This window comes from Pristiophorus japonicus, chromosome 13, assembly GCF_044704955.1.
Source record: "Pristiophorus japonicus isolate sPriJap1 chromosome 13, sPriJap1.hap1, whole genome shotgun sequence".
Classification (NCBI taxonomy): Eukaryota; Metazoa; Chordata; class Chondrichthyes; family Pristiophoridae; genus Pristiophorus; species Pristiophorus japonicus.
In genome coordinates this window covers 194,777,065-194,798,218 of record NC_091989.1, presented here as the reverse complement: position 1 = coordinate 194,798,218, position 21,154 = coordinate 194,777,065, and the positions used below count along the sequence as shown (strand labels likewise).

General features: G+C 48.7%; 1 protein-coding gene across 1 annotated transcript in view; it reads right to left on the bottom strand.

Moving 5' to 3' along the window:
• pepd (peptidase D) overlaps positions 1–21,154 on the bottom strand; it is a 149,507-nt gene that overhangs the window by 35,770 nt on the left and 92,583 nt on the right. The window contains exon 9 of the mRNA XM_070897050.1: positions 10,230–10,276. Coding sequence (XP_070753151.1) covers positions 10,230–10,276 — 47 coding nt within the window. The remainder of the gene's footprint in view (positions 1–10,229; positions 10,277–21,154) is intronic.

Below are 21,154 nucleotides of genomic sequence, written 5' to 3'. Positions count from 1 at the left end.
TGAACCAACGGAGCAGCAAGGTGCAGCATTAGAAAGACGGCCCCCTCCGACAGTGCGGCGCTCCCTCAGTACTGCCCCTCCGACAGTGCGGCGCTCCCTCAGTACTGCCCCTCCGACAGTGCGGCGCTCCCTCAGTACTGCCCCTCCAACAGTGCGGCGCTCCCTCAGTACTGCCCCTCCAACAGTGCGGGGCTCCCTCAGCACTGTCCCTCCAACAGCACGGCGCTCCCTCAGCACTGCCCCTCCGACAGCGCGGCGCTCCCTCAGCACTGCCCCTCCGACAGTGCGGCACTCCCTCAGCACTGCCCCTCCGACAGCGCGGCACTCCCTCAGCACTGCCCCTCCGACAGTGCGGCGCTCCCTCAGCACTGCCCCTCCGACAGCGCGGCACTCCCTCAGTACTGCCCCTCCGACAGCGCGGCGCTCCCTCAGTACTGTCCCTCCGACTGCGCGGCACTCCCTCAGTACTGCCCCTCCGACAGCACGGCGCTCCCTCAGCACTGCCCCTCCGACAGCGCGGCGCTCCCTCAGTACTGCCCCTCCGACAGTGCGGCGCTCCCTCAGTACTGCCCCTCCGACAGCGCGGCGCTCCCTCAGTTCTGCCCCTCCGACAGTGCGGCGCTCCCTCAGTATCTGTCCCTCCAACAGTGCGGCGCTCCCTCAGTACTGCCCCTCCGACAGTGCGGCGCTCCCTCAGTATCTGTCCCTCCAACAGCGCGGCACTCCCTCAGTACTGCCCCTCCGACAGCACGGCGCTCCCTCAGTACTGCCCCTCCGACAGCGCGGCGCTCCCTCAGTACTGCCCCTCCGACAGCGCAGCGCTCCCTCAGCACTGCCCCTCCGACAGCGCGGCACTCCCTCAGCACTGCCCATCCGACAGCGCGGCGCTCCCTCAGTATCTGTCCCTCCAACAGCGCGGCACTCCCTCAGTACTGCCCCTCCGACAGCGCGGCGCTCCCTCAGCACTGCCCCTCCGACAGCGCGGCACTCCCTCAGCACTGCCCATCCGACAGCGCGGCGCTCCCTCAGTATCTGTCCCTCCAACAGCGCGGCACTCCCTCAGTACTGCCCCTCCGACAGTGCGGCGCTCCCTCAGTACTGCCCCTCCGACAGCGCGGCGCTCCCTCAGTACTGCCCCTCCGACAGTGCGGCACTCCCTCAGTACTGCCCCTCCGACAGCGCGGCGCTCCCTCAGTACTGCCCCTCCGACAACGCGGCGCTCCCCCAGTACTGCAGGCTAGATTTTGTGTTGTAATCTCTGGAGTGGGCTCAGAGAGCTACCCACCGAGCCAAACTGGCACTAAACAGATCGTGAATGATCAGCCATGATCATATTGAATGGTGGTGCAGGCTTGAAGGGCCGAATGGCCTACTCCTGCACCTATCTATAGAAGAAAGGTACACATATGCACACAACCGAACCATCAATGTGCACATCACAGAAAAGTATATCAGTTCCTCCCTTGCATTCCAACACAGAGTACAAGCACTTGCCGCAAATGGTGAAATATGAGCCGGCACTAAAGCAGAGAGGATTTTTCAAAGCACGTTAGACGGACAAAGCCTCCAACATCAGAAATCGGTGTCTGATGGAGAAAACTACCTTTGGGGCATGTCGAGTGGAGAGCAAGGGCGAGTCTGAAATAAGAACATAAGAAATAGGAACTGATGTCGGCCAGACGGCCCCTCGACTCTGCTCCACCATTCAAGTCCCATCCAGCAGACTGGAGCACAAAACTCTAGGCCGACACTCCAAGGCCGTTTTGAAGGAGTGCGGAAAGATCCCATGGCACTATTTCGAAGAAGAGCAGCGGCATTCTCTCCGGTGTCCTGGCCAATATTTATCCCTCAATCAACATCACAGATTATCTGGTCATCATCACCTTGCTGTGCGCAAATTGGCTGCCGTGTTTCCTAAATTACAACAGCAACAACTTATCAAAAAGTACTTCATTAGCTGTAAAGCGCTTTGGGACGTCTAGAGGTTGAGAAAGGCGCTATACAAATGCAAGTCTTGCCTTTTTTTTTCTTTTCAAGATGACGATGATATTCAGGGATATGGGCCAAAGGCGGAGAGAGAGAGAGTTAGGTCACAGGTCGCCACGATCTCATTGAATGGCGGGACAGGCTCGAGCGATTCAATGTCTCCTGTTCCTAGGTATCATTGCATAGATTGTAAATAGCTGGGGTCCAAGCACTGATCCTTGCAGCCATCATCATCATAGGCGGTCCCTCGAGCGAGGATGACTTGCTTCCATGAGAGTTCACAGATGTTTCAATGAAGGACCTGATGTTCCAGTCCTGAACTCCAGTTGAGGGGATGGAAGATGCCTGTGCGTGACTTGTTTTTTTTTAAAAACATGTGGTGACCGTTGTACACCTGGCACTACAAGGGCTTGACAGAGTTCGGCCTTTATCCAGTACCCCACTAGTTACACCCCGCCATCCCGAAAATGACCCGTTTATTCCTATTCTCTGCGTTCAGTCCGTTAACTAATCCTCAATCCATGCCAATATATTTCCCCCAATCCTGTGAGATGTGCGTGATGGGGAAACTGAAGCAATGTGGCCTGGGACTCGATGCACAACCTGTACCCTCACCAGCAATGAGACCGTTGATCTGTTTCTCACCGGTGACACCTGCCCTCCTCTCCAATCGTTCAGGTTTTCTTCATTCTATTCCTCGGCGTTTTCTCCTGTCCGATCCGGGCAGATTTTTTTGTTGTTCTCTGCTCTCCCGAGCTGGAAGTGTGTCTCAGACGCACATCACATGCAAATCAGTGCCAGCAGGCGATTCACCTCTGGAAGGTCACAGACCAACCCCCTCCTTGCCCCGCCCATGTCCTCGCATATTTTCCAGCAAGAATTCCTGCATAGTGATCAGGAGGAGAAACCGCAGCTGACTCAGCACAGGATGGTACCTGGATCTTTAAAAAAAAAAAAAAAAATTCATTCCTGGGATCCTTGAGAAGGTAGTGGTGAGCCGCCTTCTTGAACCGCTGCAGTCCGTGTGGTGAAGGTGCTCCCACAGTGCTGTTAGGGAGGGAGTTCCAGGATTGTGACCCAGCGACGATGAAGGAACGGCCGATATATTTCCAAGTCGGGATGGTGTGTGACTTGGAGGGGAACATGGAGATGATGGTGTTCCCATGCGCCTGCTGCCCTTGTCCTTCTAGGTGGTAGAGGTCGTAGGTTTGGGAGGTGCTGCCGAAGAAGCCTTGGCGAGTTGCTGCAGTGCATCTTGTAGATGGTGCACACTGCAGCCAGGGGGCGCCGGTGGTGGAGGGAGTGAATGTTGAAGGTGGTGGATGGAGGGTCAATCAAGCGGCTGCTTTGTCCTGGATGGTGTCGAGCTTCTTGAGTGTTGTTGGAGCTGCACTCATCCAGGCAAGTGGAGAGTATTCCATCACACTCCTGACTTGTGCCTGGTGGAAAGGCTTTGGGGAGTCAGGAGGTGAGACACTTGCCGCAGAATACCCAGCCTCTGACCCGCTCTTGTTGCCACAGTATTTATGCGGCTGGTCCAGTTCAGTTTCTGGTCAATGGTGACCCCCAGGATGTTGATGGTGGGGGATTCGGCGATGGTAATGCCATTGAATATCAAGGGGCGGTGGTTAGACTCTCGCTTGTTGGAGATGGTCATTGCCTGCCACTTGTGTGGTGCGAATGTTACTTGCCACTTATCAGCCCAAGCCTGAATGTTGTCCAGGTCTTGCTGCATGTGGGCACGGACTGCTCCATTATCTGAGGAGTTGTGAATGGAACTGAACACTGTGCAGTCATCAGCGAACATCCCCACTTCTGACCTTATGATGGAGGGAAGGTCGTTGATGAAGCAGCTGAAGATGGTTGGGCCTAGGACACTGCCCTGAGGAACTCCTGCAGCGATCGGGCTGGGATGATTTGCCTCCAACCACCACAACTTTCTCTCTCTACGTAACTCCCTGTTCGAATCCCTTCAGTCCTGTTTCCATCCTGCCCACATCACAAGACACCACTCTGGTCAAAATCACCAATGGCATCTTTGGTGGTTGTAACCATAATGTGTTTTTTTATTCATTGTGTATGTGGGCGTCGCTGGCAAGGCTGGCCATCCCAGAGTGTCTCGGTCATCTACTTCAGCAGGCAATTAAGAGTCAACCACATTGGTGTGGGACTGGAGTCACATGTAGGCCCAGACCGGATAAGGAAGGCAAGATTTCCTTTCCTAAAAAGGACATGTGAACCAGTTGGGTTTTGAAGACACTCGGACAGCTGCAGAGTCACTTTTACTGATAGCATAGAAACATAGAAAATAGTTGCAGGAGTAGGCCATTCGGCCCTTCGAGCCTGCACCACCATTCAATATGATCATGGCTGATCATGCAACTTCAGTACCTCATTCCTGAGTGGGAAAGCGGGTTGTGTCGAGGACACAGAGAGGCCGCAGAGATTTGGATAGGTTAAGCGAATGGGCTAAGGTTTGGCAGATGGAATACAATGTCGGAAAGTGTGAGGTCATCCACCTTGGGAAAAAACAGTAAAAGGGATTATTATTTGAATGGGGAGAAATTACAACATGCTGTGGTGCAGAGGGACCTGGGGGTCCTTGTGCATGAATCCCAAAAAGTTAGTTTGCAGGTGCAGCAGGTAATCAGGAAGGCGAATAGAATGTTGGCCTTCATTGCGAGAGGGATGGAGTACAAAAGCAGGGAGGTCCTGCTGCAACTGTATAGGGTATTGGTAAGGCCGCACCTGGAGTACTGCGTGCAGTTTTGGTCACCTTACTTAAGGAAGGATTATACTGGCTTTGGAGGGGGTACAGAGACGATTCACTCGGCTGATTCCGGTGATGAGGGGGTTACCTTATGATGATAGATTGAGTAGACTGGGTCTTTACTCGTTGGAGTTCAGAAGGATGAGGGGTGATCTTATAGAAACATTTAAAATAATGAAAGGGATAGACAAGATAGAGGGAGAGGTTGTTTCCACTGGTCGGGGAGTCTAGAACTAGGGGGCACAGCCTCAAAATACGGGGGAGCCAATTTAAAACCGAGTTGAGAAGGAATTTCTTCTCCCAGAGGGTTGTGAATCTGTGGAATTCTCTGCCTAAGGAAGCAGTTGAGGCTAGCTCATTGAATGTTTTCAAGTCACAGATAGATAGATTTTTAACCAATAAGGAAATTAAGGGTTACGGGGAGCGGGCGGGTTAGTGGAGCTGAGTCCATGGCCAGATCAGCCATGATCTTATTGAATGGCGGAGCAGGCTCGAGGGGCTAGATGGCCTACTCCTGTTCCTAATTCTTGTGTTCTTATGTTCTTATGATTCCTGCTTTCTCTCCATACCCCTTGATCCCTTTAGCTGTAAGGGCCATATCTAACTCCCTTTTGAATATATCTAACGAACTGGCATCAACAACTTTCTGTGGTAGAGAATTGCACAGGTTCACCACTCTCTGGGTGAAGAAGTTTCTCCTCATCTCGGTCCTAAATGGCTTACCCCTTATCCTTAGACTGTGACCCCTGGTTCTGGACTTCCCCAACATCGGAAACATTCTTCCGACATCTAACCTGTTCAATCCGTCAGAATTTTATATGTTTCTATGAGATCCCTTCATAGCAGCTTTATATTTCCAGGTTTCTTTTTAAAACTGCATTCAAATTCTCAAACTGCCACGGTGGGATTTGAACTAGTGTTCCCTGGATTACTAATCAAGTAAATTAACCGCTACACTACTGGACCCGTAACCACAAAGTGTTCTCTCTCCCCCCCACCTCCCCCCGACAGTAGGCCATTCCATCTCCTCGCCTGTCTCCCTGTGCCAGTCTACCTCAGCAAGGAATGCCCAGGCACCCCACCATCCCCTTCCCCAACGTAGCCAGCATAGCTCCAGCTCCGCACAATCAAATCAGGACCACCCGGAGATCCTACCCCTGGGCACCTCCCACTCCTCAGCTCCACGCTGTCCGGTGAAGTTATCCGCAGGCAGGGGTCATTTTGCATGCGTGTCCTGGGCCAATATTTATCCCTCAACCAACACGTAAAAAAAAACAGGTTATCTGGTCATTATCACGCTGTTGTTTGTGGGACTTGCTGTGTGTAAATTGCCTGCCGCCTGTCCTACATTACAAAAGTACTTCATTGGCTGTGAAGTGCTTTTGGACGTCCTGAGATCAGGAAAGACACTGTAGAAATCCTCTCTGGCTACAGGTGTGGTGCCAGGGGACTGGAGCACTGCTAATGTTGTACCTTTGTTTAAAAAGGGAGAAAGGGATAGACCGAGTAATTACAGGCCAGTCAGCCTAACCTCGGTGGTGGGAAAATTTTGGGGAAAAATTCTGACAGGATAAATCTTCATTTAGAAAGACACGGATTAATCAAGGACAGTCAGTATGGATTTGTCACAGGAAGGTCGTGTCTGACTAACTTGACTGAATTTTTCGAGGAGGTAACCAGGAGGGTCGATGAGAGCTGTGTGTACGATGTAGTGTATATGGATTTTAGCAAGGCTTTTGATAAGGCCCCACATGGCAGATTGGGCACGAAAGTAAAAGCCCATGGGATCCAGGGCAAAGTGGCAAGTTGGATCCAAAATTGGCTCAGAGGCTGGAAGCAAAGGGTCATGGTCAAAGGGTGTTTTTGTGACTGGAAGGATGTTTCCAGTGGGGTCCACAGGGTTCAGTGCTGGGTCCCTTGCTTTTTGTGGTATATATCAATGATTTAGATTTGAATATAGGGAGTATGATTAAGAAGTTTGCAGATATCACAATAATCGGCTGTGTGGTTGATAATGAAGAAGAAAGCTGTAGACTGTAGGAAGATATCAATCAACTGGTCAGGTGGGTAGAACAGTGGCAAATGAAATTTGATCTGGAGAAGTGTGAGGTAATGCATTTGGGAAGGGCTAACAAGGCAAGGGAATACACATTAAATGGTAGGACACTGAGAAGTGTAGAGGAACAGAGGGACCTTGGAGTGCAGGTCCACAGATCCCTGAAAGTAGGCGGCCAGGTAGATAAGGTGGTTAAGAAGGAATACGGAATGCTTGCCTTTATTAGCCGAGGCACAGAATACAAGAGCCGGGGGGGGTTTATGCTTGAACTGTGTAAAATACTGGTTAGGCCACAGCTGGAGTACTGCGTGCAGTTCTGGTCACCACATTACAGGAAAGATGTGATTGCACTGGAGAGCACAAAGGAGATTTACGAGGATGTTGCCTGGACTGGAGAATTTTAGCGATGAGGAAAGATTGGATAGGCTGACTTTGTTTTCTTTGGAATAGTGGAGGTTGAGGGGAGACCTGATTGAGGTGTATAAAATTATGAGGGGCCTGGATAGAGTGGATAGGAAGGACCTGTTTCCCTTGGCAGAGGGGTCAACAACCAGTGAGCGTAGATTTAAAATAATTGCTAGGAGATTTGAAGGGAAATTTCTTCACCCAGAGGGTGGTGGGGGTCTGGAACTCACTGCCTGACAGGGTGGTAGAGGCAGAAACCCTCACCACATTCACATTTAAAAAGTACTTAGATGTGCACTTGAAGTGCCGTAATCTACAGGGCTACGGAGCAAGAGCTGGAAAGTGGGATTAGGCTGGATAGCTCGTCGGCCGGCACAGACACGAGGGGCCGAAATGGCCTCCTTCCGTGCTGTAAATCTCTACAATTCTATGAAGTGTTCCTTCCTTTTGCTGACTTTTGTAAACTTCGGGCTTGTAGCTGTAAAGGGAGCTGAGTGAATATCAGTTGAGGTACAATGAACCAGAAAGTACTGCCTCAGGGGGAGGGACAATAATTCAATTCCCTTGTGACTAACATCTGAGTTACTTTCTCCCGATTATATCAGCACTCAACAATGAAAGAAAATTGGAAACCAACAGAGCTGTAAAGCGGCAAAGAGTCGTGCATCAGCCGTGCTGTGGGGATGGAAGCAGCCTGTGTAAACGAGCTCTGGTGGGATTAGACCCAATTTCTATTAAAGGAACACAAGGAAATGTACTGCTGTAATCCATTCTCACATCACAGGACTCAGCCAGCTGGAGTCATCCCTGTCAGCTGCAGATACAACTTGCACGCCTCAGGAATTCCCAAAGCGCTTTACAGCCAATGAAGTACTTTTGGTAGTGTAGTTATTGTTGTAATGTAGGAAACGCGGCAGCTAATTTATGCACCGCAAGCTCCCACTAATAGCAATGTGATAATGAACAGATAATCTGTTAGCGATGTTGATTGAGGGATAAATATTGTTCCAGGACACCGGGAGAACTCCCCTGCTCTTCTTTGAAACAGTGCCATGGGATCTTTTACATCCAGCCGAGAGGACAGACAGGGCCACGGTTAAACTTCTCATGCGACAGTGCGGCGCTCCCTCAGTACTGCCCCTCCGACAGTGCGGCGCTCCCTCAGTACTGCCCCTCCGACAGTGCGGCGCTCCCTCAGTACTGCCTCTCCGACAGTGCGGCACTCCCTCAGTACTGCCTCTCCGACAGTGCGGCGCTCCCTCAGTACTGCCCCTCCGACAGTGCGGCGCTCCCTCAGTACTGCCCCTCCGACAGTGCGGCGCTCCCTCAGTACTGCCCCTCCGACAGTGCGGCACTCCCTCAGTACTGCCCCTCCGACAGTGCGGCGCTCCCTCAGTACTGCCCCCCGACAGTGCGGCGCTCCCTCAGTACCGCCCCTCCGACAGTGCGGCGCTCCCTCAGTACCGCCCCCCCAACAGTGCGGCGCTCCCTCAGTACTGCCCTTCCGACAGTGCGGCGCTCCCTCAGTACCGCCCCTCCGACAGTGCGGCGCTCCCTCAGTACCGCCCCTCCGACAGTGCGGCGCTCCCTCAGTACCGCCCCTCCGACAGTGCAACACTCCCTCAGTACCGCCCCCCAGACAGTGCGCAGCTCCCTCAGTACTGTCCCTCCGACAGTGCGGCGCTCCCTCAGTATTGCCCCTCCGACAGTGCGGCGCTCCCTCAGTACTGCCCCCCAGACAGTGCGCAGCTCCCTCAGTACTGCCCTTCCGACAGTGCGGCACTCCCTCAGTACTGCCCCTCCGACAGTGCGGCGCTCCTTCAGTACTGCCCCTCCGACAGTGCGGCGCTCCCTCAGTACCGCCCCTCCGACAGTGCGGCGCTCCCTCAGTACCGCCCCCCAGACAGTGCGCAGCTCCCTCAGTACTGCCCTTCCGACAGTGCGGCGCTCCCTCAGTACTGCCCCTCCGACAGTGCAGCACTCCCTCAGTACTGCCCCTCCGACAGTGCGGCGCTCCCTCAGTACTGCCCCTCCGACAGTGCGGCGCTCCCTCAGTACTGTAGTGGGAGTATCAGACTAGATAGGAGTGGGACTTGAACCCATGACCTTCTGACGCAGAGGCGACAGTGCTACCCACTGAGCCGCAGCTGACACAGGAAGAGGAAGAGCTTCAGGGGACAGGGGCACACTGGCTGAAGCAGCCTCAATGGGAGGGGGAACGAGAAGCAAACCCAGTGTGGGAGCAGAGGAGGGGTGCGCACAAGTTCAACATCAGAAATGTGCTCTCGATCCATACAATATCTGCACCGCAACCTGTTCCCATCACTACACATGATCAGAACATAATAGGAACAGGAATAGGTCACTCGCTCCCTCGAGCCTGTCACACCATTCAATAAGATCTTGGCTGATCTTCTACCTCAATGTCATATTCCTGCCCGATCCCCATATCCCTCCGTTCCCCTCGAGTCCATAAATCTCTCTATCTTAGCCTTGAATATACTCAACGACTCAGCATCCACAGCCCTCTAGTGTACAGAATTCCAAAGATCCACAAGAAGAAATTCCACCTCATCTCAACCTTAAATGGTTGACCCCTTATCACGAAACTGTGCCCCCTGCTTCTAGATTCACCAGCCGGGGAAACAACCTCCCTGTATCTTCCCTGTCAATTCCCCCTCCCTCCTCCCCCCCCGAATCTTATGTTGCGTTCGAAATGAACACACCCGAGCTCAATGTGAAGACATGGGCATCAGCAAACGGTTCTGGGAAGTGAACTGGCAACTTGAAACCACTGGGAGCTGAAGAGGAAATGATTGGTGGGTCCTTCCAGTAACTGCTACCCAACTCGTGTAACTAAACTCCAACGCCAGAAAGTGAAAGGATCTTTCGCCCCAGCAGCCTGGAGCTGTTCTGTAACAATTCAAACAGTATTCCCAAGCCAGGTGTGCAAAGTAATAGAAAGGAAACATTTTAATATTCTCTGAAAATACAGAAGTGAGATGCTCTGACCTTTCCAACTCGTACTCTTTCTTTCCCACTCGAACAGCCTTCATTACCTGGAGGATTGAGGAGGAAACAAAACAAACAGGTTGTAAATTGGCACCTCTCCAGGGTTTGCATAGCATCTCTGTATCAAAGATAAAGACTAACAGGATTACTAGCTTCCCTCTTTATTTTTTTGCATTAACGGTTTGAAGGGGTGAGTCGACAGAGCTCCTGTCAATCACCACTAACGCCCAGTTACTGAAGACATCAATATTCTAGCTTTCACAGTCAGCAGTGGGACTTCATCCCATTAAAGAACTTGCTGCCTTTCATGCTCTCTGGATGTCCCAAAATGCTCCGTGGTCAATGAATTACTTCGCTGTGCAGCCGGTGCTGCTTTATACGCACGTGAAGTCCGAGCAAGTTATTAGTTAAATGGAGAGAAATTGCAAAGTGCTGCAGTACAGCAGGACCTGGGGGTACTTGTGCACGAAACACACAAGGATAGTGTGCAGTATTCCCAGGGGGAGGGTGAACAGCCAGTTGTCGTGGTGCATATAGGTACCAACTATATCGGTAAAAAACGGGATGAGGTCCTACAAGGTGAATTTAGGAAGCTAGGAGTTAAATTAAAAAGTAGGACATCAAAAGTAGTAATCTCAGGATTACTACCAGTGCCACATGCTAGTCAGAGTAGGAATCGCAGGATAGCTCAGATGAATACGTGGCTTGAGGAGTGCAGAAGGGAGGGATTCAAATTCCTGGGGCATTGGAACCGGTTCTGGGGGAGATGGGACCAGTACAAACCGGACGGTCTGCACCTGGGCAGGACCGGAACCAATGTCCTCGGGGGAGTGTTTGTTAGTGCTGTTGGGGAGGAGTTAAACTAATATGGCAGGGGGATGGGAACCTATTCAGGGAGACAGAGGGAAATAAAATGGAGGCAGAAGCAAACGATAGAAAAGAGAATAGTAAAAGTGGAGGGCAGAGAAACCCAAGGCAAAAATCATAAAGGGCCACATGACAGCAAAATTCTAAAAAGGGCCAAGTGTGTTAAAAAGACAAACCTGAAAGCTCTGTGCCTCAATCGAGAAGTATTCGTAATCAGGTGGACGAATTAACTGCACAGGTAACAATTAATGAATAGGATATAATTGGCATCACGGAGACATGGCTCCAGGGTGACCAAGGCTGGGAGCTCAACATCCAGGGGTATTCAACAATCAGAACAATAGACAAAAAGGAAAAGGAGGTGGGAAAAAATAGCGGGACATCTAGATAGGAATAGTGCAATCAAGCAGACGCAACATGGATTCATGAAGGGGAAATCATATTTAACTAATTTACTGGAATTCTTTGAGGATATAACGAGCATGGTGGATAGAGGTGTACCGATGGATGTGGTGTATTTAGATTTCTAAAAGGCATTCGATAAAGGTGCCACACAAAAGGTTACTGCAGAAGATAGAGGTACGCGGAGTCAGAGGAAATGTATTAGCATGGATAGAGAATTGGCTGGCGAACAGAAAGCAGAGTTGGGATAAATGGGTCCTTTTCGGGTTAGTGGTGTGCCACAGGGATTGGTGCTGGGACCACAACTGTTTACAATATACATAGATGACCTGGAAGCTGGGAGAGAGTGTAGTGTGACAAAATTTGCAGATGACACAAAGATTAGAGGGAAAGCGGGTTGTGTAGAGGACACAGAGAGGCTGCAAGGAGATTTAGATAGGTTAAGCGAATGGGCTAAGGTTTGGCAGATGGAATACAATGTCGGAAAGTGTGAGGTCATCCACCTTGGGAAAAAAAAACAGTAAAAGGGATTATTATTTGAATGGGGAGAAATTACAACATGCTGCGGTGCAGAGGGACCTGGGGGCCCTTGTGCATGAACCCCAAAAAGTTAGTTTGCAGGTGCAGCAGGTAATCAGGAAGGCGAATGGAATGTTGGCCTTCATTGAGAGAGGGATGGAGTACAAAAGCAGGGAGGTCCTGCTGCAACTGTACAGGGTATTGGTAAGGCCGCACCTGGAGTACTGCGTGCAGTTTTGGTCACCTTACTTAAGGAAGGATATACTGGCTTTGGAGGGGGTAGAGAGACGATTCACTCGGCTGATTCCGGAGATGAGGGGGTTACCTTATGATGATAGATTGAGTAGACTGGGTCTTTACTCGTTGGAGTTCAGAAGGATGAGGGGTGATCTTAGAAACATTTAAAATAATGAAAGGGATAGACAAGAAAGAGGCAGAGAGGTTGTTTCCACTGGTCGGGGAGACTAGAACTAGGGGGAACAGCCTCAAAATACGGGGGAGCCAATTTAAAACTGAGTTGAGAAGGAATTTCTTCTCCCATAGGGTTGTGAATCTGTGGAATTCTCTGCCCAAGGAAGCAGTTGAGGCTAGCTCATTGAATGTATTCAAGTCACAGATAGATAGATTTTTAACCAATAAGGTCCCCTGCAGTCAGAATCAGGGGAAGTCATAACGGGGAACAAAGAAATGGCGGATCAATTGAACAAGTACTTTGGTTCGGTATTCACTAAGGAGGATACAAACAACCTTCCGGATATAAAAGGGGTCAGAGGGTCTAGTAAGGAAGAGGAACTGAGGGAAATCTTTATTAGTCGGGAAATTGTGTTGGGGAAATTGATGGGATTGAAGGCAGATAAATCCCCAGGGCCTGATGGCCTGCATCCTAGAGTACTTAAGGAGGTGGCCTTGGAAATAGCGGATGCATTGACAGTCATTTTCCAACATTCCATTGACTCTGGATCAGTTCCTATGGAGTGGAGGGTAGCCAATGTAACCCCACTTTTTAAAAAAGGAGGGAGAGAGAAAACAGGGAATTATAGACCGGTCAGCCTGACCTCAGTAGTGGGTAAAATGATGGAATCAATTATTAAGGATGTCATAGCAGTGCATCTGGAAAATGGTGACATGATAGGTCCAAGTCAGCATGGATTTGTGAAAGGGAAATCATGCTTGACAAATCTTCTGGAATTTTTTGAGGATGTTTCCAGTAAAGTGGACAAAGGAGAACCAGTTGATGTGGTATATTTGGACTTTCAGAAGGCTTTCGACAAGGTCCCACACAAGAGATTAATGTGCAAAGTTAAAGCACATGGGATTGGGGGTAGTGTGCTGACGTGGATTGAGAACTGGTTGTCAGACAGGAAGCAAAGAGTAGGAGTAAACGGGTACTTTTCAGAATGGCAGGCAGTGACTAGTGGAGTGCCGCAAGGTTCTGTGCTGGGGCCCCAGCTGTTTACATTGTACATTAATGATTTAGACGAGGGGATTAAATGCAGTATCTCCAAATTTGCGGATGATACTAAGTTGGGTGGCAGTGTGAGCTGCGAGGAGGATGCTATTAGGCTGCAGAGTGACTTGGATAGGTTAGGTGAGTGGGCAAATGCATGGCAGATGAAGTATAATGTGGATAAATGTGAGGTTATCCACTTTGGTGGTAAAAACAGAGAGACAGACTATTATCTGAATGGTGACAGATTAGGAAAAGGGAAGGTGCAACGAGACCTGGGTGTCATGGTACATCAGTCATTGAAGGTTGGCATGCAGGTACAGCAGGCGGTTAAGAAAGCAAATGGCATGTTGGCCTTCATAGCGAGGGGATTTGAATACAGGGGCAGGGAGGTGTTGCTACAGTTGTACAGGGCCTTGGTGAGGCCACACCTGGAGTATTGTGTACAGTTTTGGTCTCCTAACTTGAGGAAGGACATTCTTGCTATTGAGGGAGTGCAGCGAAGGTTCACCAGACTGATTCCCGGGATGGCGGGACTGACCTATCAAGAAAGATTGGATCAATTGGGCTTGTATTCACTGGAGTTCAGAAGAATGAGAGGGGACCTCATAGAAACGTTTAAAATTCTGACGGGTTTAGACAGGTTAGATGCAGAAAGAATGTTCCCAATGTTGGGGAAGTCCAGAACCAGGGGTCACAGTCTGAGGATAAGGGGTAAGCCATTTAGGACCGAGATGAGGAGAAACTTCTTCACCCAGAGAGTGGTGAACCTGTGGAATTCTCTACCACAGAAAGTAGTTGAGGCCAGTTCACTAAATATATTCAAAAGGGAGTTAGATGAAGTCCTTACTACTCGGGGGATCAAGGGTTATGGCGAGAAAGCAGGAAGGGGGTACTGAAGTTTCATGTTCAGCCATGAACTCATTGAATGGCGGTGCAGGCTAGAAGGGCTGAATGGCCTGCTCCTGCACCTATTTTCTATGTTTCTATGTTTCTAAGGGAATTAAGGGTTACGGGGAGCGGGCGGGTAAGTGGAGCTGAGTCCACGGCCAGATCAACCATGATCTTATTGAATGGCGGAGCAGGCTGTAGGGGCTAGATGGCCTACTGCTGTTCTTATGTTCTTGTGTGTAGCGCTGCTGGTTAAAGAGGAAATGAACGCAATAGTTAGGAAGGACATTAGCTTGGATGATGTGGAATCTGTATGGGTGGAGCTGCGGAATACCAAAGGGCAGAAAACGCTAGTGGGAGTTGTGTACAGACCACCAAATAGTAGTAGTGAGGTTGGGGACAGCATCAAACAAGAAATTAGGGATGCGTGCAATAAAGGTACAGCAGTTATCATGGGCGACTTTAATCTACATATTGATTGGGCTAACCAAACTGGTAGCAATACGGTGGAGGAGGATTTCCTGGAGTGTTTTAGGGATGGTTTTCTAGACCAATATGTCGAGGAACCAACTAGAGGGCTGGCCATCTTAGACTGGGTGACGTGTAATGAGAAAGGACTAATTAGCAATCTTGTTGTGCGAGGCCCCTTGGGGAAGAGTGACCATAATATGGTAGAATTCTTCATTAAGATGGAGAGTGAGACAGTTAATTCAGAGACTAGGGTCCTGAACTTAAGGAAAGGTAACTTCAATGGTATGAGACGTGAGTTGGCTAGAATAGACTGGCAAATGATACATAAAGGGTTGACGGTGGATAGGCAATGGCAAACATTTAAAGATCACATGGATGAATAGGTAAGAAGCGGGAAGAGGTCCTACAAGCTGAATTTCGGGAGCTAGGAGTTAAATTAAAAAGTAGGACCTCAAAGGTAGTAATCTCTGGATTGCTACAGGTGCCACGTGCTAATCAGAGTAGAGGGAGCAGGATAGTTAGAATAAATACGTGACTTGAGCAGTGGTGCAAGAGGGAGGGATTCAAATTCCTGGGACATTGGAACCAGTTCTGGGGGGAAGTGGGACCTGTACAAAAGGGACGGACTGCACTTGGGCAGGACTGGAACTGATGTTCTAGGGGTAACATTTGCTAATGCAGTTCGGGAGTGTTTAAACTAATATGGCAGGGGGATGGGAACCTTTGCAGCGAGAAAGGCGAAGTAATATGGAGTCAGAAACAGATGGTAGAAAGGTAAAAAGCAATAGTGGAAGGCCGAGTAAACAAAGGCAAGAAACAAAAAGGGCCACACTACATCAAAATTCTAAAAGGACAAAGGGTGTTCAAAAAACCAGCCTGAAGGCTTTGTGTCTTAATGCAAGGAGTATCCGTAAATAAGGTGGATGAATTAACTGTGCAATTAGATGTTAACGGATATGATGTGATTCGGATTATGGAGACGTGGCTCCAGGATGATCAGGGCTGGGAACTCAACATCCATGGGTATTCAACATTCAGGAAGGATAGAATAAAAGGAAAAGGAGGTGGGGTAGCATTGCTGGTTAAAGAGGAGATTAATGCAATAGTTAGGAAGGACATTAGCTTGGATGATGTGAAATCTATATGGGTAGAGCTGCAGAACACCGAAGGGCAAAAAACGTTAGTGGGAGTTGTGTACAGACCTCCAAACAGTAGTAGTGATGTTCGGGAGGGCATCAAACAGGAAATTAGGGGTGCATGCAATAAAGGTGCAGCAGTTATAATGGGTGACTTTAATATGCATAGAGATTGGGACTAACCAAACTGGAAGCAATACGGTGGAGGAGGATTTCCTGGAGTGCATAAGGGATGGTTTTCTAGGCCAATATGTCGAGGAACCAACTAGGGGGGAGGTCATCTTAGACTGTGTGTTGTGTACTGAGAGAGGATTAATTAGCAATCTCGTTGTGCGAGGCCCCTTGGGGAAGAGTGACCATAATATGGTGAAATTCTGCATTAGGATGGAGAATGAAACAGTTAATTCAGAGACCATGGTCCAGAACTTAAAGAAGGCTAACTTTGAAGGTATGAGGCGTGAATTGGCTAGGATAGATTGGCAAATGATACTTCAGGGATGGGCAATGGCAGACATTTAGAGACCGCATGGATGAACTACAAAAATTGTACATCCCTGTCTGGCGTAAAAATAAAAAAGGGAAGGTGGCTCAACCGTGGCTATCAAGGGAAATCAGGGATCGTATTAAAGCCAAGGAAGTGGCATACAAATTGGCCAGAAATAGCAGTGAACCTGGGGACTGGGAGAAATTTAGAATTCAGCAGAGGAGGACAAAGGGTTTGATTAGGGCAGGGAAAATAGAGTACGAGAGGAAGCTTGCAGGGAACATTAAGATGGACTGCAAAAGTTTCTATAGATATGTAAAGAGAATAAGGTTAGTAAAGACAAACGTAGGTCCCCTGCAGTCAGAATCAGGGGAAGTCATAACGGGGAACAAAGAAATGGCAGACCAATTGAAAAGGTACTTTGGTTCGGTATTCACTAAGGAGGACACAAACAACCTTCCGGATATAAAAGGGGTCAGAGGGTCGAGTAAGAAGGAGGAACTGAGGGAAATCCTTATTAGTCGGGAAATTGTGTTGGGGAAATTGATGTGATTGAAGGCCGATAAATCCCCAGGGCCTGATGGACTGCATCCCAGAGTACTTGAGGTGGCCTTGGAAATAGCGGATGCATTGACAGTCATTTTCCAACATTCCATTGACTCTGGATCAGTTCCTATGGAGTGGAGGGTAGCCAATGTAACCCCACTTTTTAAAAAAGGAAGGAGAGAGAAAACAGGGAATTATAGACCGGTCAGCCTGACATCGGTAGTGGGTAAAATGATGGAATCAATTATTAAGGATGTCATAACAGCGCATTTGGAAAGAGGTGACATGATAGGTCCAAGTCAGCATGGATTTGTGAAAGGGAAATCATGCTCGACAAATCTTCTGGAATTTTTTGAGGATGTTTCCAGTAGAGTGGACAAGGGAGAACCAGTTGATGTGGTGTATTTGACTTTCAGAAGGCTTTCGACAAGGTCCCACACAAGAGATTAATGTGCAAAGTTAAAGCACATGGGATTGGGCTGACGTGGATTGAGAACTGGTTGGCAGACAGGAAGCAAAGAGTAGGAGTAAATGGATACTTTTCAGAATGGCAGGCAGTGACTCGTGGGTTACCACAAGGTTCTGTGCTGGGGCCCCAGCTGTTTACATTGTACATTAATGATTTAGACGAGGGGATTAAATGTAGTATCTCCAAATTTGCGGATGACACCAAGTTGGGTGGCAGTGTGAGCTGCGAGGAGGATGCTATGAGGCTGCAGAGTGACTTGGATAGGTTAGGTGAGCGGGCAAATGCATGGCAGATGAAGTATAATGTGGATAAATGTGAGGTTATCCACTTTGGTGGTAAAAACAGAGAGACAGACTATTATCTGAATGGTGACAGATTAGGAAAAGGGGAGGTGCAACGAGACCTGGGTGTCATGGTACATCAGTCATTGAAGGTTGGCATGCAGGTACAGCAGGTGGTTAAGAAAGCAAATGGCATGTTGGCCTTCATAGCGAGGGGATTTGAGTACAGGGGCAGGGAGGTGTTGCTCAGTTGTACAGGGCCTTGGTGAGGCCACACCTGGAGTATTGTGTACAGTTTGGTCTCCTAACTTGAGGAAGGACATTCTTGCTATTGAGGGAGTGCAGCGACGGTTCACCAGACTGATATCCCGGGATGGCGGGACTAACATATCAAGACTGGATCAACTGGGCTTGTATTCACTGGAGTTCAGAAGAATGAGAGGGGATCTCATAGAAACGTTTAAAATTCTGACGGGTTTAGACAGGTTAGATGCAGGAAGAATGTTCCCAATGTTGGGGAAGTCCAGAACCAGGGGACACAGTCTAAGGATAAGGGGTAAGCCATTTAGGACCGAGATGAGGAGAAACTTCTTCACACAGAGAGTGGTGAACCCGTGGAATTCTCTACCACAGAAAGTTGTTGAGGCCAATTCACTAAATATATTCAAAAAGGAGTGAGATGTAGTCCTTACTACTAGGGGGATCAAGGGGTATGGCGAGAAAGCAGGAATGGGGTACTGAAGTTGCATGTTCAGCCATGAACTCATTGAATGGCGGTGCAGGCTCGAAGGGCCGAATGGCCTACTCCTGCACCTATTTTCTATGTTTCTATGTTTCAACAATTGTACATCCTGTCTGGAGTAAAAATTAAAACTGGGAAGGTGGCTCAACCGTGGCTAACAAGGAAAATTAAGGATAGTGTTAAATCCAAGGAAGAGGCATATAAATTGGCCAGAAAAACCTGCAAACCTGAGGACTGGGAGAAATTTGGAATTCAGCAGAGGAGGAGAAAGGGTTTAATTAGGAGGGGGAAAATAGAGTATGAGGGGAAGCTTTCAGGGAACATAAAAACTGACTGAAAAAGCTTCTATAGATATGTGAAGAGAAAAAGATTCGTGAAGACAAACATACCGGTAGGTCTCTTGCAGTCAGATTCAGGTGAATTGATAATGGGGAACAAAGAAATGGTGGACCAGTCGGACAAATACTTTGGTTCTGTCTTCATGAAGGAAGACACAAATAACCTTCCGGAAATACCAGGGGACCGAGGGTCTAGTGAGAAGGAGGAACTGAAGGAAATCCTTATTAGGCTGGAAATGGTGTTAGGGAAATTGATGGGATTGAAGGCAGATAAATCCCCGGGGCCTGATAGTCTGCATCCCAAGTACTTAAGAAAGTGGCCCTAGAAATAGTGGATGCATTGGTGATCATTTTCCAACAGTCTATCAACTCTGGATCAGTTCCTATGGACTGGAGGGTAGCTAATGTAACACCACTTTTTAAAAAAAGGAGGGAGAGAGAAAACGGGTAATTATAGACCGGTTAGCCTGACATCAGTAGTGGGGAAAATGTTGGAATCAATTATTAAAGATGAAATAGCAGCACATTTGGAAAGCAGTGACAGGATCGGTCCAAGTCAGCATGGATTTATGAAAGGGAAATCCTGCTTGACAAATCCTCTAGAATTTTTTGAGGATGTAACTAGTAGAGTGGACAAGGGAGAACCAGTGGATGTGGTGTATTTGGACTTTCAAAAGGCTTTTGACAAGGTCCCACACAAGAGATTGGTGTGCAAAATTAAAGCACATGGTATTGGGGGTAATGTACTGATGTGGATAGAGAACTGGTTGGCAGACAGGAAGCAGAGTCGGGATAAACGGATCCTTTTCAGAATGGCAGGCAGTGATTAGTGGGGTGCCGCAGGGCTCAGTGCTGGGACCCCAGCTCTTTACAATTTACATCAATGATTTGGATGAAGGAATTGAGTGTAATATCTCCAAGTTTGCAGATGACACTAAACTGGGTGACGGTGTGAGCTGTGAGAAGGACACTAAGAGGCTGCAGGATGACTTGGACAGGTTCGGTGAGTGGGAAAATGTATGGCAGATGCAGAACAATGTGGATAAATGTGAGGTCATCCACTCTGGGGGCAAAAACACGAAGGCAGATTATCTGAATGGCGGCAGATTCGGAAAAGGGGAGGTGCAACGAGACCTGGGTGTCATGGTACATCAGTCATTGAAAGTTGGCATGCAGGTACAACAATCAGTGAAGGCGGCAAATTGTATGTTAGCCTTCACAGCTAGGGGATTTGAGTATAGGAGCAGGGAGGTCTTACTGCAGTTGTACAGGGTCTTGGTGAGGCTCACCTGGAATAGTGTGTTCAGTTTTGGTCTCCTAATCTGAGGAAGGACATTCTTGTTATTGAGGGAGTGCGGCGAAGGTTCACCAGACTGATTCCAGGGATGGCAGGACTGACATATGAGGAGAGACTGGATCGACTGGGCCTGTATTCACTGGAGTTTAGAAGGATGAGAGGGGATCTCATAGAAACATATAAAATTCTGACAGGTCTGGACAGGTTAGATGCAGGAAGAATGTTCGCGATGTTGGGGAAGTCCAGAACCAGGGGTCACAGTCTAAGGATAAGGGGTAAGCCATTTAGGACTGAGATGAGGAGAAACTTCTTCACTCAGAGAGTTGTTAACCTGTGGAATTCCCTGCCGCAAAGAGTCGTTGATGTCAGTTCATTCGATATATTCAAAAGAGAGATAGATATGGCCCTTACAGCTAAAGGGATCAAGGGGTATGGAGAGAAAGCAGGAAAGGGGTACTGAGGTGAATGATCAGCCATGATCTTATTGAATGGTGGTGCAGGCTCGAAGGGCACCTATTTTCTATGTTTCTATGCAGGTACAGCAAGTGATCAGGAAGGCCAATGGTATCTTGGCCTTTATTGCAAAGGGTTTGAAGTATAAAAGCAGGGAAGGCTGGCTGCAGCTATACCTGGAATACTGTGTGCAGTTTTGGTTTCCATATTGCTTTGGAGGCAGTTCAGAGAAGGTTCATTAGGATGATCCCGGAGATGAGGAGGTTGACTTATGAGGAAAGGTTGAGTAGGTTGGGCCTCTACTCATTGGAATTCAAAAGAATGAGAGGTGGTCTTATTGAAACGTATAAGATTATGAGGGGGCTTGACAAGGTGGATGCAGAGAGGATGTTTCCACTGATAGGGGAGACTAGAACTAGAGGGCATGATCTTAGAATAAGGGGCCACCCATTTAAAACTGAGATGAGGAGGAATTTCTTCTGAGGGTTGTAAATCTGTGGAATTCGCTGCCTCAGAGAGCTGTGGAAGCTGGGACATTATTAAATTTAATACAGAAATAGACAGTTTCTTAAACGATATGGG